Genomic DNA, 17,254 nt, shown 5'->3' with positions numbered 1-17,254 from the left:
CCGAAAACTGTTAACGGGTCGAGAACATTGAGAGCCCCACCGATAGGGCTTAAAGTGAAGCCCCTATAGGAGAATTTAATCAATGCAGTATTATTAAATTTTAATTTATCAATATTATTAAATTTTACTTAATTAAATTTATTGATAAATCAAAATTTAATATTATACAACCTCTGTATATATAATATATAAAATTAAAATAATATTCAGATTCAGTTGAATCAATTACACATTCAAATTTAATACCAATCACAGATTCAATTTTTTAAAACTCAAAAACAGTTTACAGATATTGAATCAATCACATTTTCATAAACATGTTTTTAGTCACTAAATTCAGATTTTCATTTCAGAATCTCACTTTTCAAAAATACAGTTTTCCAATCGCGAACCAATCAGACCCTAGGCTTCCTAGTGCTATATTTTTAGACCATTTATTATAATACTAGGTAAAAGTAACGTGCAAATGCACGCTTGCTTAGTTTTAAAGTTGTAAACATTGTATATAATTTTAATAAAATCTGGTTCACTATCTTTTTTAAAAAATATATATTTTTATAATCGAATGAATTGTAGTTCTATATTATATACAAATATTTATATTAATAATTTTTACATATATGACATCTAAAGATAACGTTGACATATATATATTTATATGATTACATAACATATATATAAAATATAATAATATTTAAAAATAAATTGATAATAGAAATAAAATAATAATAGAAAAAGTCATAGATAGTATATATGCATTAACTATTTTTATATTCTAATATATCTCGCAATGTCCTTTGGTGAATTTGATGAAGAAAAAAAGCTCCAATCATTTTTATTATTTTTAAATAAATATGATTTAATTATTTAAATTATCATAAAATATCTTAAAAATATCTTATTTTAATTCATTTATTTATTTATTTATTTTTGTTTAAGTTTATGTTTGTTCTAGTTTTTGAATTTAGCAGTGATAACAAATTATTATATATTATATGTTTAATATAATATTAAGTTTGATATCAAAAAAATCTGATTTATTCTCATATTTATCTATTAAACGATCTTTACAATTATATACATATAACATAAAATAATTATAAAAATCACCTACAAAATTTTATTTACAAAAATACCTTACTACATCATCAAAAAAATACTAGATTTAAAAAATAATATACATGAATTGTAAACATTCCCGAAATCCCAAATATCCCATTTTTTTTGGGTTTTCAAAAGTAACTTTTTGGTTACTTATAATGGAGATAAGTTACAATTAGTTACCAAAAGCATTTTTAGAGCATATTATTTGTTGATTTTTTTTATTTTAAAATATTGATTAGTCTTTTTTTAGATTGTATTATATTATCTTATTATTTAGATACTTTTACGTTACCTCCAATAGGAACTAATGAGTTATATAATAAAGTATAAGAAGTTACTATATAATTTATCATCAAAAGTTACTTTTAGTATACTATGTAAAAACTTTTTTTAATAAAAAGTTTTAATTCACTTTTTAGTTACCAATGTAATTTACATGTAAATAATATTGTTTCTTTTATTAATTAAACAAAAAAGAAACTTACAAGTTACTTTCAAATTATAATAAAAATATATATTTTGGTTTTTTATTATGAATTTTTGTTTAACCAAATTAAAAATCAACTACATAGTTACTTTTTAAATATAACATATTTACTACTTATTACAATTATTGAATGCATCATTCTATTTTTTTTAAACAAAGTACAAAAAAAACTTTTTGGTTAACCAAATATAAAAAAAATTAAAATGTTAATTTTAATTGTGGTCATCTTCTCCAACAACAGCGAAAAAACTTATTGCTTTCCATATATCAAAATGACTATTTTGAAGAGTAGGTCGCGATGGTATCACTCTTGAGTCCAAACGATCGATGGTGTGGTCGGAATTTTCGTTTAAAGTTATGGAGAAAAGATAGAAAATAGATAGAGAAAAAAATAATATAATATTGTATATATATAGTTATCCATATTATATATATATTAAAAAACTTTACCAAAAATCCATAAATTAAAAGAAAAAAAGAATGCAAAATAGAAAAAAAAAATAAAAAGAAAAGTCGGTAGGGAAGAGATAGTGTGTTAATAGATGATAAATTTGTGAATAAATAAAAAATAATATAATAAAATAGGGTATAAAAATGGTAAAATTGTAAATAAAATAAGTAAAGTGATAATTGTAAATAAAATAGAAAAAACAGTACCACATCTAAATTTTCCTTAATAATTAGTACAAGCGTGTGAATAAAACCCTATCTGCCGAGCGGAAAGCCCAAAAGCCCAAACTTACTCGAGACCAAACATAGGCCCAATATTTGTAGGTATTCAAGCGCAACTTCAAGGGTAGCTGTCGTAGATTTCAATCAAGTAAGCAATTCCGTGACCAAATTCTTTTCTTTTCTTTTGAAAATAAATTAGGATTTATATTTTTTGAATTATGTTTTATCACATTATTTAATTGGACTATGTGTACAAATAATTTTTTGGCTCTGTTTTAATAATTTAGTTTCAACAGAATCCTAAGTTCAATTTTAGTCAAAAATTTTTGAACTAAAATCACAAATAATTCATCAAACTAATAATTCAATACAAAAATATTATAATTCCACATAATAATTGTGTTGTCTTATTTAATTTTTTCTTCATCAAAGTTAGATTTATGATCTATTTGAACTATTTTACAAAATACAAAATCCAAAAAATAATATGTGAAAATACATAATCTAAATAAATAATAAGATAAAATACAAAATCAAAATAATAAAAATATATAAACACAATAAATTATTTTCCCATTAAAAACATTGCAAACACAAAAATTGCTTACCACGTTTCCTTACTGCTCCCTGTATCAATTATTAAAGCCATTATTTCTCATTAAAAAAAATGAAGATTGTACTTTGTTTTAATTAATTTTACAGACAAGTTATGCTAAAATGTAAAAAAAGAGTGCGATTAAGAGGAGTCATGATACTAATAAAATAAATAAATTAGAAGAATGTCGTCTCATTCTTAAAACGACATAGGATTAATAACTGAAAATTTTGTAACAAAACAACGATAATGATGGAATCTAGTCGTCTCACACACACTAGTTTTTTTTTTCATTCATTATTACAAGGGATTTAGTATTAACAAAATGTACAAATAACATAGTGACTTACAGTAACAATTAGTTAAGTATTATTAAATTTACATGAATTTTTGATAAATGAATGGAAATACTATTTTCTCCTGTGTTTTTTTTAGCTAAAACACACATACCATTACCAAAATTGTATTTTAAAAAAAAAATTAATTGATCATATATTACCGTTGAAAATTGACCATTAATTAAATTTAATTAAAGAAAACTAAATAAACATTTTAATTAATAATATTGTTTTTTTTGTGAACCGACTCAGATCTCAACATTGTGTGAAAAGACAATGAGCCATATGGTGATATTTTAATACAAAAAAACAAAACTAATTATTGGGTAAAGATTACAATTGATACAAAATGTTAAAAATATAATAAAGTTCATATAACTTATACGCTACGACTTCTAGTCTTCTGCTATTATATTCATTTTCGCAAACACTTTCTCTTCATTTCTAAATTCAATTCAATCACCATCGTTATCATCGTTTTCCCTTTTTCCATTTTTATGTATGTTCTGATTCCGCACTCACAGAGCTAGCTATGGATTATTATGATTCTCTGAATTCTCTATGGATTCGTTTTACAACTCTTGCGAATTCGTACTTATCGCAATATGAGCCTTTGGTTCTGGTTTCGGCTCCTCTCTTTGCTCTCTTCCTAGCTTCTGTACTCCAATCGCTTATTTGCGTTGTCCATGGGAAAGGACTCAAAGCTACCGTCTTATCTCTTTTCATGAACACCATCAAGTAAGCTTTTTATTTTATTTTATTTATTGGAATTATGAGTTTTGGTCATTTTGGTTCAATTTTGTATGAAACAGATTGGTACCAGGTGTAAAGGGTTATATCGATGCCGAGAAACAGAAGGTTGGATTTCAATTCCCTGGAATTGTGCATTAGTCTTATAATATTTCCTTTCATTGTAGAATGTTGTTCGAATTTATGATTTTACGTATGTACTTCTGATTATGAGTACTGAGTGAGACTGTATGAGAAGCATTCATTGCGTATAAGCAACCGTCCCAGTATTTGCACAACCTATTATTTGTGTTTCCCCACATTATTCAATGCTCTTTGTTCAGAGGTTGATGTGGGTCTAGGTCTTGGAGTATTTATTTATTAATTTAAATGAGGAATTTAAAGAACTCTTAAATCAAAGGCTCAAATGGAGTGAAAAGGTTCCAGCGGTCTGATGGGCCCCTCTCTATCAGCTTTACTTTGATGACAGTGATTGACACTCAATTGGACTTTGAATTTGAAGCACTAGAATGGGCAAAAGTGAAGTCTGTGCTGAAAAATTGGAATAGTGGCTTATTACTCCAGGAAAATAGTTTACTTTCATTCATATTAAGCTTTCAATCATGTTTTAGTGACATTGCTTAGTAGATAATTTATTTTAATGACAATTTTTGTGGATGACCCATTACTTTATAATTTTTTTTATTGGTTATTGGGAAGCTATGTGAATTCCAAAATGTTTGCTTGAATCAGTCAAAGGGTTAATCAATTTACATTTGTAATTTTGTGTACATATATTCTTTCCCCAAATTTTCAGTTAGATTGATTTAATTGCTTCCTAAGATTGCATTAATTTTCTGGAATTTGTCCTCAATGAACAAACAGGTTGTAGATAAATTAAATTCGGGTGGTAAATCTAAAAGACAAGGTTGGAGGACTGAGTTGCCAAGTGTGGGGATGGGAGCAGGAGTCATAGACAGAATGAATGATGAGAAAAGAAAAGATGTAGCTTGGCAAGGAAAATGCTCTGGTACAGTGTATGTTTAGTAATGGTTTGCGAACTTGTACTTTTAAATAAATTGAAGTATATTACGCCTTTTGCTGCCGTGATCATCAACATTTTTTTGTTGTTTTGCAGCTATATTGGCGGAAGTGAAAGTGAAGGGCACTTTTCTCTGATTAATGAGGCATGCTCAATGTTAGTAAGCCTAGCACATCCATTATATAAAATATTCTTCTGAATATTCTAATATTGTTACACGTGTTTCAGTTCTTTAACATCAGCTCATTTTTTTCCTCCTAATGATGAGAGTAGTTTAGGAGGAATTTTGTTATGTCTACTGGATATACTTAGGACTCAAGGGAAAAAGATACATATAGATACTTTATAGAAAATTGATATGTATAATTGGTCCCTTTGTTATTGGTTCTTATTTAGAAAATATAAGGGGTTTAGATATGTCAATTTGGACTTGCAGTTTTCCAATTCAAAACCTTTGGAATTAAATAGAAATCCTGTTGTGTATTGGCAACTTGGTATGCTGTTTGTGGAGCATTAGTGAGCCAATAAAGTTCGTCAGTGGTGCTTTTTCTATCTTCACAACAATAGTTGCTGGCTTTTAGTATAGCTTCTCTCGTCCATATACATGTTTTTCTTTTGTCTGAACTTGTTCATGCTTCATTCAGGTTTGCACATACAAATCCATTACATTTGGAGGTATTCCAAAGTGTTGTACGGTTTGAAGCTGAAGTGGTTGCCATGACTGCTGCATTTCTTGGCAGTAAAGAAAAATCTTCTGGAGGGCAAATATGTGGAAACATGACTTCAGGAGGAACTGAGAGTATCATATTAGCTGTGAAATCATCACGTGACTATATGAAAGCTAAGAAAGGAATATCGAGACCAGAAATGTATGTCTACAATCATAAATTAAAGTTCCATTTTTGTTTCAGTATTTTACATGGTTTGAATTTTTTTCAAGCTCAGGATAATACCTGAATCTGCACATTCAGCATATGACAAGGCCGCGCAATATTTTAACATCAAGTTGTGGCGTGTTCCTGTAAATAAAGAATTTCAAGCAGATGTCAAAGCAATTAGAAGATATATCAGTAGAAACACTGTTTTGGTATACATTGAAGATTCAGACTTTTTGTTATCTTATTTCATTTATTTTTCCATATTTTCGTGCATTGTTTTCCTAAGGATCATTATACTTTTATACCCACTTTCACAAAAATAGATAAGGAACCATGGATGCCTCTTGTGTAGTCACTAGTGTAGATGATTTCCCATCTAATAATATCATGTTTATCAGTTGAATTTGAGCTAATTCTTTTATACTGCAGATTGTTGGATCTGCACCTGGTTTCCCTCATGGAATAATTGACCCTATTGAGGTGAGTGACAATATGGTTTTGCACTTTTGTGGGAAAGTTATTTCATTTTTGGATACAATAATAATTAAGAAAGTCTGGAAACAACTTTGCAGGAACTTGGTGAATTAGCTTCTAGCTATGGGATATGTCTACACGTGGACCTCTGTCTTGGTGGATTTGTATTGCCTTTTGCTCGTAGACTAGGGTACATATTCTGAATCTTTTATTACCTGACTCTAGCTGTTAAGTTTAATTTTGGTATAGTAAATTTTCTTGTTACCAAAATTCATTATTTTTCATATCTAGCTTTGTAGGAGATTTTTTCATTATTGTCTCTTGGTGATATCTGCATGTCTACCATATATCCTCGTAACAAGATCAACATGTACTTGCAGTCATAATTATGATATTTTATTGCATATCTACATGTATATCTGCTGCTGGAAATTCTCCTCACTGGAACTGATGGTGATAGCTATTTCTTTTCCAGGTATCCTATCCCCCCTTTTGATTTTTCCGTCAAAGGAGTGACCTCAGCATCAGTTGATGTGCACAAGTATGGATTGGCTCCTAAGGGAACTAGTGTGGTTCTGTATAAAAATCATGATATCAGAAAGGTAAGACTCTTGGTTTTGGTAGAAATGTCCATCAAAATTTACAGATGATGAATTGGAGGCTGGTGTTGTGTCACTCGTAATGTCTCAAAATATATTACAATTATGTTGCTTTTAGTTTTCTTCGTATGCTGTTTTGTACAAATAGATTCTAATGTCCTTTTTCTATTCATGGCATCTTGGTTGCTGGGAATGTTGGCTTTATTGGGTTTCTACTTTTGAGCAGCATCAATTTGTTGCCGGTAAGTTACTTTGATCAATTTAAATTTCATTGAATGTGACTTCCTTTTAGTCCTCTTCACCCTGAATATAGTCACATTGCTCAAAAGATTGAACTTGTCATTTGCTATCTATCCTTTGTATCATAATGTCAAAGTTATATTTGAATTTGCCAACCCAGTCCTTATTTCATAGTTGTTCCTGTATATATTCACTAAAATCTGATAGACCTCCTATCACATGTGTACACAAGGAGAGGTAAGGGTGAGAGAGTGACACGTGGCTGAGAGTTAGTCATGTGGGAGGGGTTTGTATGGGAGTAGGGTGCATGGCTTATGATGTACCAAGAGAATTAGTAATTAAGTGGTGTGAGTTAGTAGAGGAGGCGTGAAGAATTTTAGTAGCCGTAACCAGCTTTGGGAGGGATTCCTGGCTCTTGAAATCCAGGGTAGCTAATACTAGAGTTCTTTCATTATTTTGTTCTTCCATTTTTGCGGGAGAAATTCCTAACAAAATCATGTGTTATGTAAGAATGGAGTTGAATTTGGGAAATTACTCAGCAAAAACAACTGATATGAATGCTTAATACATTTGACTGGGGTGGGGCTACAGCCTGCATATTGTGGTACTAGAAACAATTCCTGATTTTTTTCTAATATTCTAGATACGAAGGCCAATGACAAGAACTTTTTTCTTTGATTTCTTGTCTCAGTTTACGGATTTTAACATATGCTCATGGTCTTATATCTGTCATGTTGCAGTAACGGAGTGGTCAGGTGGCCTCTACGTGTCTCCAACCATAGCTGGTAGCAGGCCGGGTGGTTTAATAGCTGGAGCTTGGGCAGCCATGATGTCTTTGGGGGAAGAAGGTGATAAACTCTTTTGTATTACTATTATTGCTAATTTAACATCAATGTATGTTTTTGCTATTTTACTTGCTTGGCAAGTGGGTTTCGTTGTAATCCTGTGCCATTCTAATATTCATAGGGTACTTAGAGAACACAAGACTAATCATGGATGTATCGAAGAGAATCCAGAAAGGGTACGCTTTTTCAGTTTTCCTCTCTATTCAAGAACTTATTTTTTTAAAGGGTGGGAAAGATGCAACTTCATTAATTTAATCGTTGCAGGATAAAAGAAATTCCAGAGTTGTTTATCGTTGGAAGGCCAGACATGACAATTGTTGCACTTGGATCTGATGTTTTGGACATATTCGAAGTAAATGATATAATGTCATCTAAAGGCTGGCATTTAAATGCACTTCAGAGACCCAACAGGTGCTCACAAACACACACTATACATTTTAACATGTTTGTTAACTTAAATGGATAAATATATACATTTTGTATGAGCAGAAATCTAATTATTTTTTGCTTTGATATTTAAACCAGCATTCATATATGCGTAACCCTTCAACATGTACCAGCTGTTGAGGACTTCCTTGGGGATTTGAAGGAATCAGTTAAAACAGTGAGTGATTTTTAGGCAAAATCAATAAATAAATGGAATATACCATTTGTTGTTTTACTTAATAATACATGTTTTAACCTTCTATTCGAGTCTAAGGTATTTTTTTTATTGTATAGTAAAACACTGGATACTAAATTGAGTATTATCAATAATATATGGTTAAAAATTAGTATTAAGTCAAAACATAGAGTACCAAAACAATATATTCCTACAGATAAATATCAAACAAATCCATTTCAGCATAAGTTTCAGCTTTTCCCAGGAAGATGGTGATTGGTTTCCAGGTTTATTTGGTGCCATCAATCTGAGTTTAAATTTTTTTGTTTCTTCTACTGATATTTTCAGGTGAAAGAGAATCCCGGTCCGATAAACGGCGGGCTAGCTCCCATCTATGGTGCAGCAGGGAGGATTCCAGACAGAACCATGGTTCAGGACTTGTTGGTAAACTACATGGATGGTGCATGCTAGTTCTAATGTGTGGGCATTCGTTTAGACTCTTGATTGGTTCCAAACGTTTTTTACTCGATTTTTAGCCTAAATTATTTGGTTTGAGGGCTGTAAAAGAAATACACTATTATTTATTTAGATTCATAAATCGTTGGATGATATGTGGTAAAATAAAAAAGTAATTCGCAATTTACTTAAAATTCAATCTCTATTATCTCAAAAATTATATAAAAAGAAAATATTAATTGTCAATCAAGCATAAGAAAGTTATAATCAATGTCAAAACATTCAAATCTAAGCACTAAAACAAAAACAGATTCAACACTAATGAAATACCAAATAACAACAGAAATCAAAATGACTTTACATAGAAGGGTATTTAATTATATTTATTTACATGTTTAGAAAACCATCAAATTCTGTTGGACAACTGTTTATCACTTCAATCGTCAAATATTTACATAGGATTTTAAGAAAATTCATAGTAAATAAAATTCGATACCTTCTATTTCAAATAATTAATAGATACTCTTTGTTTGTTTATTTGATTTTCAATTGTTTTTATTATTTTAAATATATTTTCAAAATTCATAAAATAAAATAAATGTTTAATTAAAACTTTAAAATAATTTTAATTAATTAAAAAAATTGAAAAATTAATTAAAATTTTATTAATTAACTTTAAATAAATCTAAATTTTAATTTAGTTAATAAATCAATTCAACTTTGAAACAACAAAAAAATGTAGGTGAGAATGGGAAGGTGGGGAACTCAGATGGTGAGGGTAGGATTGGGTGAAATATGAGTTTTTTTTTATTAATTAAATTAAAATTTAGGTTTAATTAAAGTTAACTAATAAGATTTTAATTAATTTTTAATGTTTTAATTCCAATTTTTTTTTATTTTTACTTAATTAAATTTTTTATTAAAAATATTTTAGAGTTTTAACTAAACATTTATTTTATTTTATGAATTTTGAAAATATATTTAAATCATTTAAAAATAATAAAATAATTGAAAATCAAATAAATCACTAAAATTAGGGGTAATTTGGGAATATTAAAAATTTAATCACACAAATAGTACCAAACTATGTAATTTTTACAAATAAAGAATATCAATTAATAATTATTATAAATAAATATTACAAAATTTATATATCGATAAAACATGTCATATTAAATATAAACACATGACAATACCTGTTATCTAGGCTGGGTATATGTATTTATAAGTACGCCACATTAATTAATTTAATTTTTAAATTTTATGATTCCTTTTCTTTTTAGAACAGATAAGGAAGTTCTCTTTCACTTTATTTATATATATTTGATAAATAATATTAGAGTAATTGGTGAAAAAAAAAGACCATTTTTCAATGATTGTAAAATATATTTTTAAATATAATTTTTCAAAAAAATAAAAAAATTTCTAGATATGTGTCAATAATTTTGGACTGAATATTGAGGTGACAACGGTTAGTCTTCTTCATCATTTAAAATATATCATAGAAACCCCAATTTTTTTTTATTTTATATTATACCATACATTAAATATTTTATATTTTATCATTTTCATAATATATTTTTTATACATATATGTTTACCGAGATTTTCGGAAACTATATTAAAGAATATTATTTAAGAGTAATGATAAGAAAAGTAGAAGATTAACACGGGATTTTTACGTGGTTGGACCTTAATGAGCCTTAGTCCACGAGTCAGTAGTATTAGAGCTTGGAAAACTTTTTACAATAGAGTTTCTCTCTATATTTTGACAGAGTAACTGTATACTAGTTGAAGAGAGATCATTTTTCCAGTGTTCTATAGCCTGTATTTATAGGCTTATGGGAACACTGGGTCTGGGCCGGGTATGACCCGGGCCCATCAGAGATATGGATACTCTTGGCCTTTCTAGTGGGAGCCCAATATAAAAGATAAAACATACATGAATTCCAGACCAGTTAAGGCCCAATAAGTTGGCCCAAGAACTATATTTCGCCCGACAAAACGGTGCTTTTGGTCTGTACACTTCGAGTTACGAGGCAGATTCAGGGGACAAGACCAGTCAGAGTACTTGGCAGCGCAGATCTGAAACAACGGCGTGCGATCTCGAGGTGGCCTTTTCCGCAGGTGAAAAGTAGGGACAACGCCCACGCGGAGTGGGGCGGCTTCAGGGTCCTGGACGCTTGGTCCCACCAACCAGGGACGATGTGATCCGGGTTCGTTTACCTTTGTCCCTCTTCATTTACCACAGGCCCGGACCGTTACCAGGGTGCGGGACCAGGACGCGTATGTCGTGGCAGGTTCGAACTGTCTGCACGTCTCCCGGATGACTGTCCCGGATGACCATACCGGACCTCCTTGTGGGCCCAGAAGTGCACCCAGGTTCGTGCCCCTCTTGGACATTCCCGTACCAAGAGGCCTTGGGCCGGGCCCACATGTTGAATAGCCCCTGACCATGGGCCTGGACGAATGTCCCGGGTCCACGCAGGAAATGGGGATAACAATATATATTATACAATAATAAAATATGAATAAACTAACATTAAAATATTTTTCAAGTATGAATAGTATTTGGGAAATTTCAGGACATATGCCATTTAACATAGTTAATTTTTTAAAATGTCAACATAAGTTACTATCTCAAATATATGACGTTTCCAATTTTTTGGACAAAAACACCCCTAGCATTCAAACAGTTTCCCTCTCTCTCAGCCCAAACTCTTTCTCTCAAACGAAACATCTCTCATTTCTCTCTCAGGCGAAACTCTTTATCTCTCTCTCTCTCTCTCTCTCTCTCTCTCTCTCTCGTAGACCCCTCACATTTTTAGTCTCTCTCTCCTCGTCACAGCCAGCACGATGTTGTCGCCACCATCTTCTCCGTCAACGGCAACGGTAAGCTCGTTTTTTGTTTTTTTCTTAAATTTGAATCGTAATGTATAAAATCGATGAAATGGGTTTGATTTTAATCCTAATGTAGGATTTTAATCTCTATTTTGCAAAAACATAGCTTGAAATGGGTTTGATTCTATGTGCATTGTTTTGGAAGATTGGGTTTAAATTCTGCAAAATTTTGATCGGACGATGTTCATTCGATGCCATTTTAATGCTTAAACAATGGTAATTCGATGACATCCAGTGCATGTGTATATTTTTTAATAATCGATGTTGTGTCATCAATGCTCAATCGATGAATTTTTTATGGATCATTAAATAAAAGCGATAATAAATTGATGCTATATCGATGAAATATTTATGCCATTTTGATGCTTGCATAGTTTTTCAGTTTTCATTTTGTATAAAATTGATGAAATTTTGATGCTGATTCGATGGTTTTTTAGTATTAGTTGTTATTTGTTAAATGTCTATCGATGCAATTTCAATTCTAGTTTGATGGTACTTCAATGCTTTCTTGGTTTTAGAGTTCTTTTTATATATCTAATAATTTCGATGCCATTTCAATGGTTGTTCGATCCCATTCATTTAAATGGTGATGCATCGATGCTATGTCAATGCGATGTCGATGGATTTTATATATTACTTGTTTGAAAGAAATTTGATGCATAATCGATGTTATTTCGATGGAATATCGATAAATTGTCTCTTGATTTTATTTTGTATATAATCGATGCAATCTCGATGCTGATTCAAGGGTGGCTTAGTTCAGTTGTTATTTGTTAAATGTATATCGATGCAATTTCGATGCCATTTTGATGACATATCGATAATTTGTTTGTTGATTTGTAAAATCAATTTTGATGGTATATCGATGGTATTTAGATGCATACTTGTCTATGTTGATTTTTTCTTTTTGCTTGCCAAATCGATGGTAATTTGATGGCGTTTTGATGACAACAATAGACTGATTATTTATTTTTTTGTAAATTTAACTAATTCTCTCTCTTTTTTTTGGATATTTTGCATATGCTACTCAAACGTATCTCACTGCTTGAGATCCCCATAGAGGATCATTATGTCGGTCGTATGACCTATAGGGGTTCCGATAGGTTAACTAAATTGAAGAAAAGGTTTGAGGAGTAGGGATTGTTGGGGAGGGTGAATGAGTCTATTTTTGGGTCATTCTTCACAATCCCTGCCTTTTCGTTCTCTGGGGAATTGGTGCATACACTGCTTTTGAAGAAGGTGAAGTCTCCGCGTGATGATGAGGTGCACTTCTTGATGGGCCCAAACTTATGTAAGTTTGGGGTGCACGAGTTTGCCATTATGACTGGCCTAAGCTGCTCCTGTCCACCACTTGCCGCTGACATTCAACCTCACCTTACATCCTCCCGCCTACTCGATACATATTTCAATGTGGAACCCGAGAAAGACATTAAGTTATGTATGTTGGAACGAGCTTTTAGTATGTGCGATGCACCTAATGATTTGTACAAGCTCGGTTTGGTTTACTTTGTGAAGGGGATACTATTGGTCATTGAGAACGACAATGCTATTTGACGAGATTCATTGTCGATGGTCGAGGATTTAGAGTATTTTGAGAAGTATCCATGGGGATCTCTTTCATTCGATACAACTATGAAACAATTCAGTAGAGATATGAAAGCGATTGGTGCTACAATACATGGTAAGAAGGCGTAGAAGACCACTGAGGTGGAGTCTTCTAAGGGTGTTTAGGTGGAGGCAAAGTACACCTGCAAGGGGTATCCACCAACCTTGCAATATTGGGCATACAAGATGATTCTTGATTTGCACAAGGAATACCCCAAGCCCTGTGGATTTAAGTTCCCTAAGATCCTACAGTGGGAGAGCACAGGCCACCCGAACCATTCGCATGTGAAGGATATACTTGCGAGGAGACGTGTAAGTTATTTTAAATTTAAAAAATCCAAAATTTTTTGCCTTATACCTATCAACTTATGTCGTTTGTAATTTGCCTGTTTTGTTTCCATTATAGTTGTCATGCATGTATATCCTAAGGCCTCGACCAGACGAGCGAGATTTCTTCGACATCATATATCAGAGGACAGAGGGGGATGCTCCTAGGTATGTGATGCTGCATAATATGATCCAGCATGCGCCAGAGGATGGAAGACCTTATGATCTTGAGGTAGAGGCTGTTGCGGTGGCTGAGATAGCCATAGAGGCTGGCATATTTGTGGATGATGCCCCAACGGACGAGGTTAAGGCTGCTCCAAATACTAGTGCAGAACCTACTTCTGCTTCTGCTCCTGGGGCTTATGAGGCTATGTTGGGTAAGATGTCCAGACTATCAGGTGCAGTGGACGAGGTTAAGGCCACTCTAGGTGTCCTCCTTAAGAATCAAGAAGTTATATTGGAGAAGATGGCAGCACTTGGTGGTATCCTCCCCACTCCAACTCTTGCACCCACTCTAGCAGAGAACGTATAGAACGATGTCCTCCCCACATGTTACGAGCCTCCTGTTGAAGAAGCCACCCCTCCTCAGCCAGTGTAGATGACCTTAAGTACTACTAATCCATGAGTTACTACATTTTTTAAAAATGAAATAGATTGTTTACTAATTGCTCCTGTTATAGGTAAGCGCACTAGACAGAGACCAGTAAGGTACAAGGACTATACGTCAGCAGTTAAGAAACCAAAGTTCAAGGACCCAATTATGATCCATCCTTTAAAGGTGTTGGATCAAGATATGTTGAAAAATTTTAACCGATGGGTACTCGATGAGATTGACAACAGCAGACCGAGGAAGTTGGAAGGTTGTGATGGCACCCTTGTTTGGTTCCTGAAGTTGAAGGTGGTAAAAGAATGGTTGGCAGACTGTAAGTCTTTTTGTATTCATTGTTAACACATTCATCTCATTTTAACAATACTCTATTTTAACGATACTCTATTTTAACGATACTTTGTTTATTTGCAGCATCTTGACGCTGCAAATGATCTTATACGGAGTCTAATTTTTAGTTTCTAAATTGTACCCCGTGAAAGCCACCGTACTTGATTTATCATTTGCACAATATTCCTGCTAGATATGAAGACTTCAAGAACAAGAGCAGAACTAACCAATGGGATGAGGATATTCTTAATTTCACGAAAGGAGATGCTAAAAATACAAGAAGCCTTGGGGTGATTGCAATGAGATCTACTTCCACTGGTGCCTGGAAAATCGTCATTGGGTCCTTTGCAAGATAAATTTGACTGATTGGATGATCACTGTATTTGACTAAGATCATTCCAACTTTAGTCATGATAAGTTGACTGAGTTGATGGAGCCTTGGACTAGGATGCTTCCATCTTTACTCAGTGCTTCCGGTATGTTTAAAGGACACCCCAAGTTGAAAATAGCTAGACCGAAGATCATCGTTCCAAACTTTGATTGGTGGCGCATGTCCACTGATATTTTCCCACAATCTAGAATTAGATATTTAGACGTACTAACTTCATTTTGTCATAATCATGTTCTCCTTTAATTTTCAATAAACTCACAAATGTTATTTCTTGATTTCAGCGAAGATTGCGACATATTCGCCATCAAGCACTTGGAGTTTATTCTTGGAGAGATTCCATTATCGTATGCCATCGAGGACCACATTCAGTACTTCAGGAATAAATTATGCATAGACATTTTTTACAAGAATGTGTACCCTTGACTTTTTCTATCTGTTAGAACATTTATTTTGATGTCTCATTAGTTTTTGTATATAAACAATGTCGCATCGATATCATTTCGATGGTAACTCGATATTATATTTTTTGTAATTAAAACTGTTATGTGATATTTCAATGCCACATCGACGCCATTTCAATGGCATATCAATGGAACACCTCCATTAAAAATTTCATATTTCCATTTCAATGCCACGTCGTTGCTTATGGCTAAATGATTAAAGAACAGTGCATTTAGACATGTCGATGCCACATCAATGCCTTTTCAATGGCATATCGATGGTAGACCTCCATTAAAAATTGCATATTTCCATTTCAATGCCACATCGATGGTATATCGATGCCACATTGATGCTTATGGATAAATGATTAAAGAACAGTGCATTTAGACATGTCAACGCCACATCAATTCCGTTTCGATGGCATATCGATGGTAGACCTCCATTAAAAATTTCATATTTCCATTTCGATGCCACATCGATGGTATATTGATGACACATCGATGCTTATGGATAAATGATTAAAAAGATTAACAAAATCCATTAGTACACAAATAAAAAGTCTAACATCGATGCCATAAATTTCAAACTCGAACTTTACAATTTGCCCTATTATGGCCTAGACATCCACATGTGATGCACTTGCATTCTACAACCATTTTTTCTCCATTGGAAGGATGGCGTTTCTTCTTAGGCCTACCTTGTTTCTTCTGGACGACCAACCAGATTTTTTTGCGTAGGTGTTCTCATTTTCATTGTCATAATGTCATGTGGAACAATACACTCTTCCTCGTTACCAGTAGGGGATATAGATTATGTGTAAGAGGACCTCCATGTCTCAATTTTATAGTAATCTGAACACATAGAATAAAAGTCCACCCATCTCTTAAGGGATCCAGATAGTGCATGAACACATGGAGTGCCAATAAGTTGAAACATGCCACATGTGCATGTCTTATTCAGGAGGTCGACTTCACCATTCAACTCACCATCTAACACATGGAACTCATGCCTCCCTATTGCATAAGGGATCAAGAACGAGCTTTCTCAGCCATATCCACCAAATCTTTCTCGTAGGTCGGTGCAAGAATTGTAGTAGTCTTCTCGCTAGCTTTTCTCCTATCACAAAACCAGGACTGAAGTATGAAGTGAATAAATTCAATGAATGTAGTTATCGGAAAGCTCCCAGCAGTCTTATTGTTGAAACTTTCAGTGTAATTGCGTGTCATTATATTGTACCTAGTTTCCAAGAAAACTAACATTTAATAGTAATGTACATTTACAAGATTTCATAAATTAAATTAGAATTCACAATGGCATACCTATTTCCAAGAAAGTAAGCATGAGACCACTTATCAAAACCCATGACTTCTAGGTACTATGCGATAGCTAGGTCTTTGATTTGATTTTTTCGAAGTGAGCGTGGAACTCAGATTTCCTAAAAGCATATGTCGCATTATACATCAACATATGACAATGATCAGTCTTGAATTTAGCAATCACATTCATACTAATGTGGTGGTAGCAAGCACCGTGATAGGGATCAGGGAAAATAGTTTCCAAGGCTTGTGTTGTAACACCCCACGTCACTATGGA

At 32.5% G+C, this 17,254-nt stretch overlaps 2 protein-coding genes across 4 annotated transcripts; both read left to right on the top strand.

Annotated features, from left to right (window-relative positions):
- The first annotated feature begins 3,594 nt into the window (after positions 1 to 3,594).
- LOC133822451 (sphingosine-1-phosphate lyase) lies at positions 3,595 to 9,213 on the top strand. The gene is made up of 15 exons (XM_062254790.1): positions 3,595 to 3,934; positions 4,009 to 4,054; positions 4,811 to 4,962; positions 5,064 to 5,123; positions 5,612 to 5,836; positions 5,913 to 6,054; positions 6,275 to 6,325; positions 6,418 to 6,509; positions 6,795 to 6,921; positions 7,145 to 7,160; positions 7,899 to 8,006; positions 8,125 to 8,179; positions 8,268 to 8,414; positions 8,529 to 8,607; positions 8,953 to 9,213. Exons 1-15 carry the CDS (start codon positions 3,729 to 3,731, stop codon positions 9,073 to 9,075), a joined length of 1,629 nt encoding a protein of 542 aa, XP_062110774.1. The 5' UTR covers positions 3,595 to 3,728; the 3' UTR covers positions 9,076 to 9,213.
- A 3,556-nt stretch (positions 9,214 to 12,769) lies between these two features.
- LOC133821035 (uncharacterized) lies at positions 12,770 to 15,835 on the top strand. 3 transcript variants are annotated; one of them, XR_009887271.1, is made up of 3 exons: positions 12,770 to 13,877; positions 13,995 to 14,815; positions 14,914 to 15,835. XR_009887271.1 is itself a non-coding variant. In XM_062253568.1 (2 exons), the coding sequence occupies exons 1-2, from the start codon at positions 13,752 to 13,754 to the stop codon at positions 14,422 to 14,424; spliced, it is 579 nt and encodes a 192-aa protein (XP_062109552.1). In that variant the 5' UTR covers positions 12,774 to 13,751; the 3' UTR covers positions 14,425 to 15,835. The 3 variants fall into 3 exon arrangements, 1 of the variants encoding a protein (XP_062109552.1); XR_009887270.1 differs by having other exon boundaries at positions 12,774 to 13,877; positions 13,972 to 14,815; XM_062253568.1 differs by having other exon boundaries at positions 12,774 to 13,877; positions 13,972 to 15,835.
- The last annotated feature ends 1,419 nt before the right edge of the window (positions 15,836 to 17,254 follow it).

Source organism: Humulus lupulus, chromosome 3 (assembly GCF_963169125.1).
Source record: "Humulus lupulus chromosome 3, drHumLupu1.1, whole genome shotgun sequence".
Classification (NCBI taxonomy): domain Eukaryota; kingdom Viridiplantae; phylum Streptophyta; class Magnoliopsida; order Rosales; family Cannabaceae; genus Humulus; species Humulus lupulus.
Note: the sequence above shows the minus strand (reverse complement) of the source record. Positions and strands in the feature narration are given on the sequence as shown.

Coding starts and splice junctions, on each gene's coding strand:
- LOC133822451 (XM_062254790.1), top strand. CDS start 3,729: ATGGATTATTATGATTCTCTGAATTCTCTATGGATTCGTTTTACAACT. Junction 6,326..6,417: donor GAATAATTGACCCTATTGAG/GTGAGTGACAAT, acceptor ACAACTTTGCAG/GAACTTGGTGAATTAGCTTC. Junction 6,510..6,794: donor CCTTTTGCTCGTAGACTAGG/GTACATATTCTG, acceptor TTTCTTTTCCAG/GTATCCTATCCCCCCTTTTG.
- LOC133821035 (XM_062253568.1), top strand. CDS start 13,752: ATGATTCTTGATTTGCACAAGGAATACCCCAAGCCCTGTGGATTTAAG. Junction 13,878..13,971: donor ATATACTTGCGAGGAGACGT/GTAAGTTATTTT, acceptor TTTCCATTATAG/TTGTCATGCATGTATATCCT.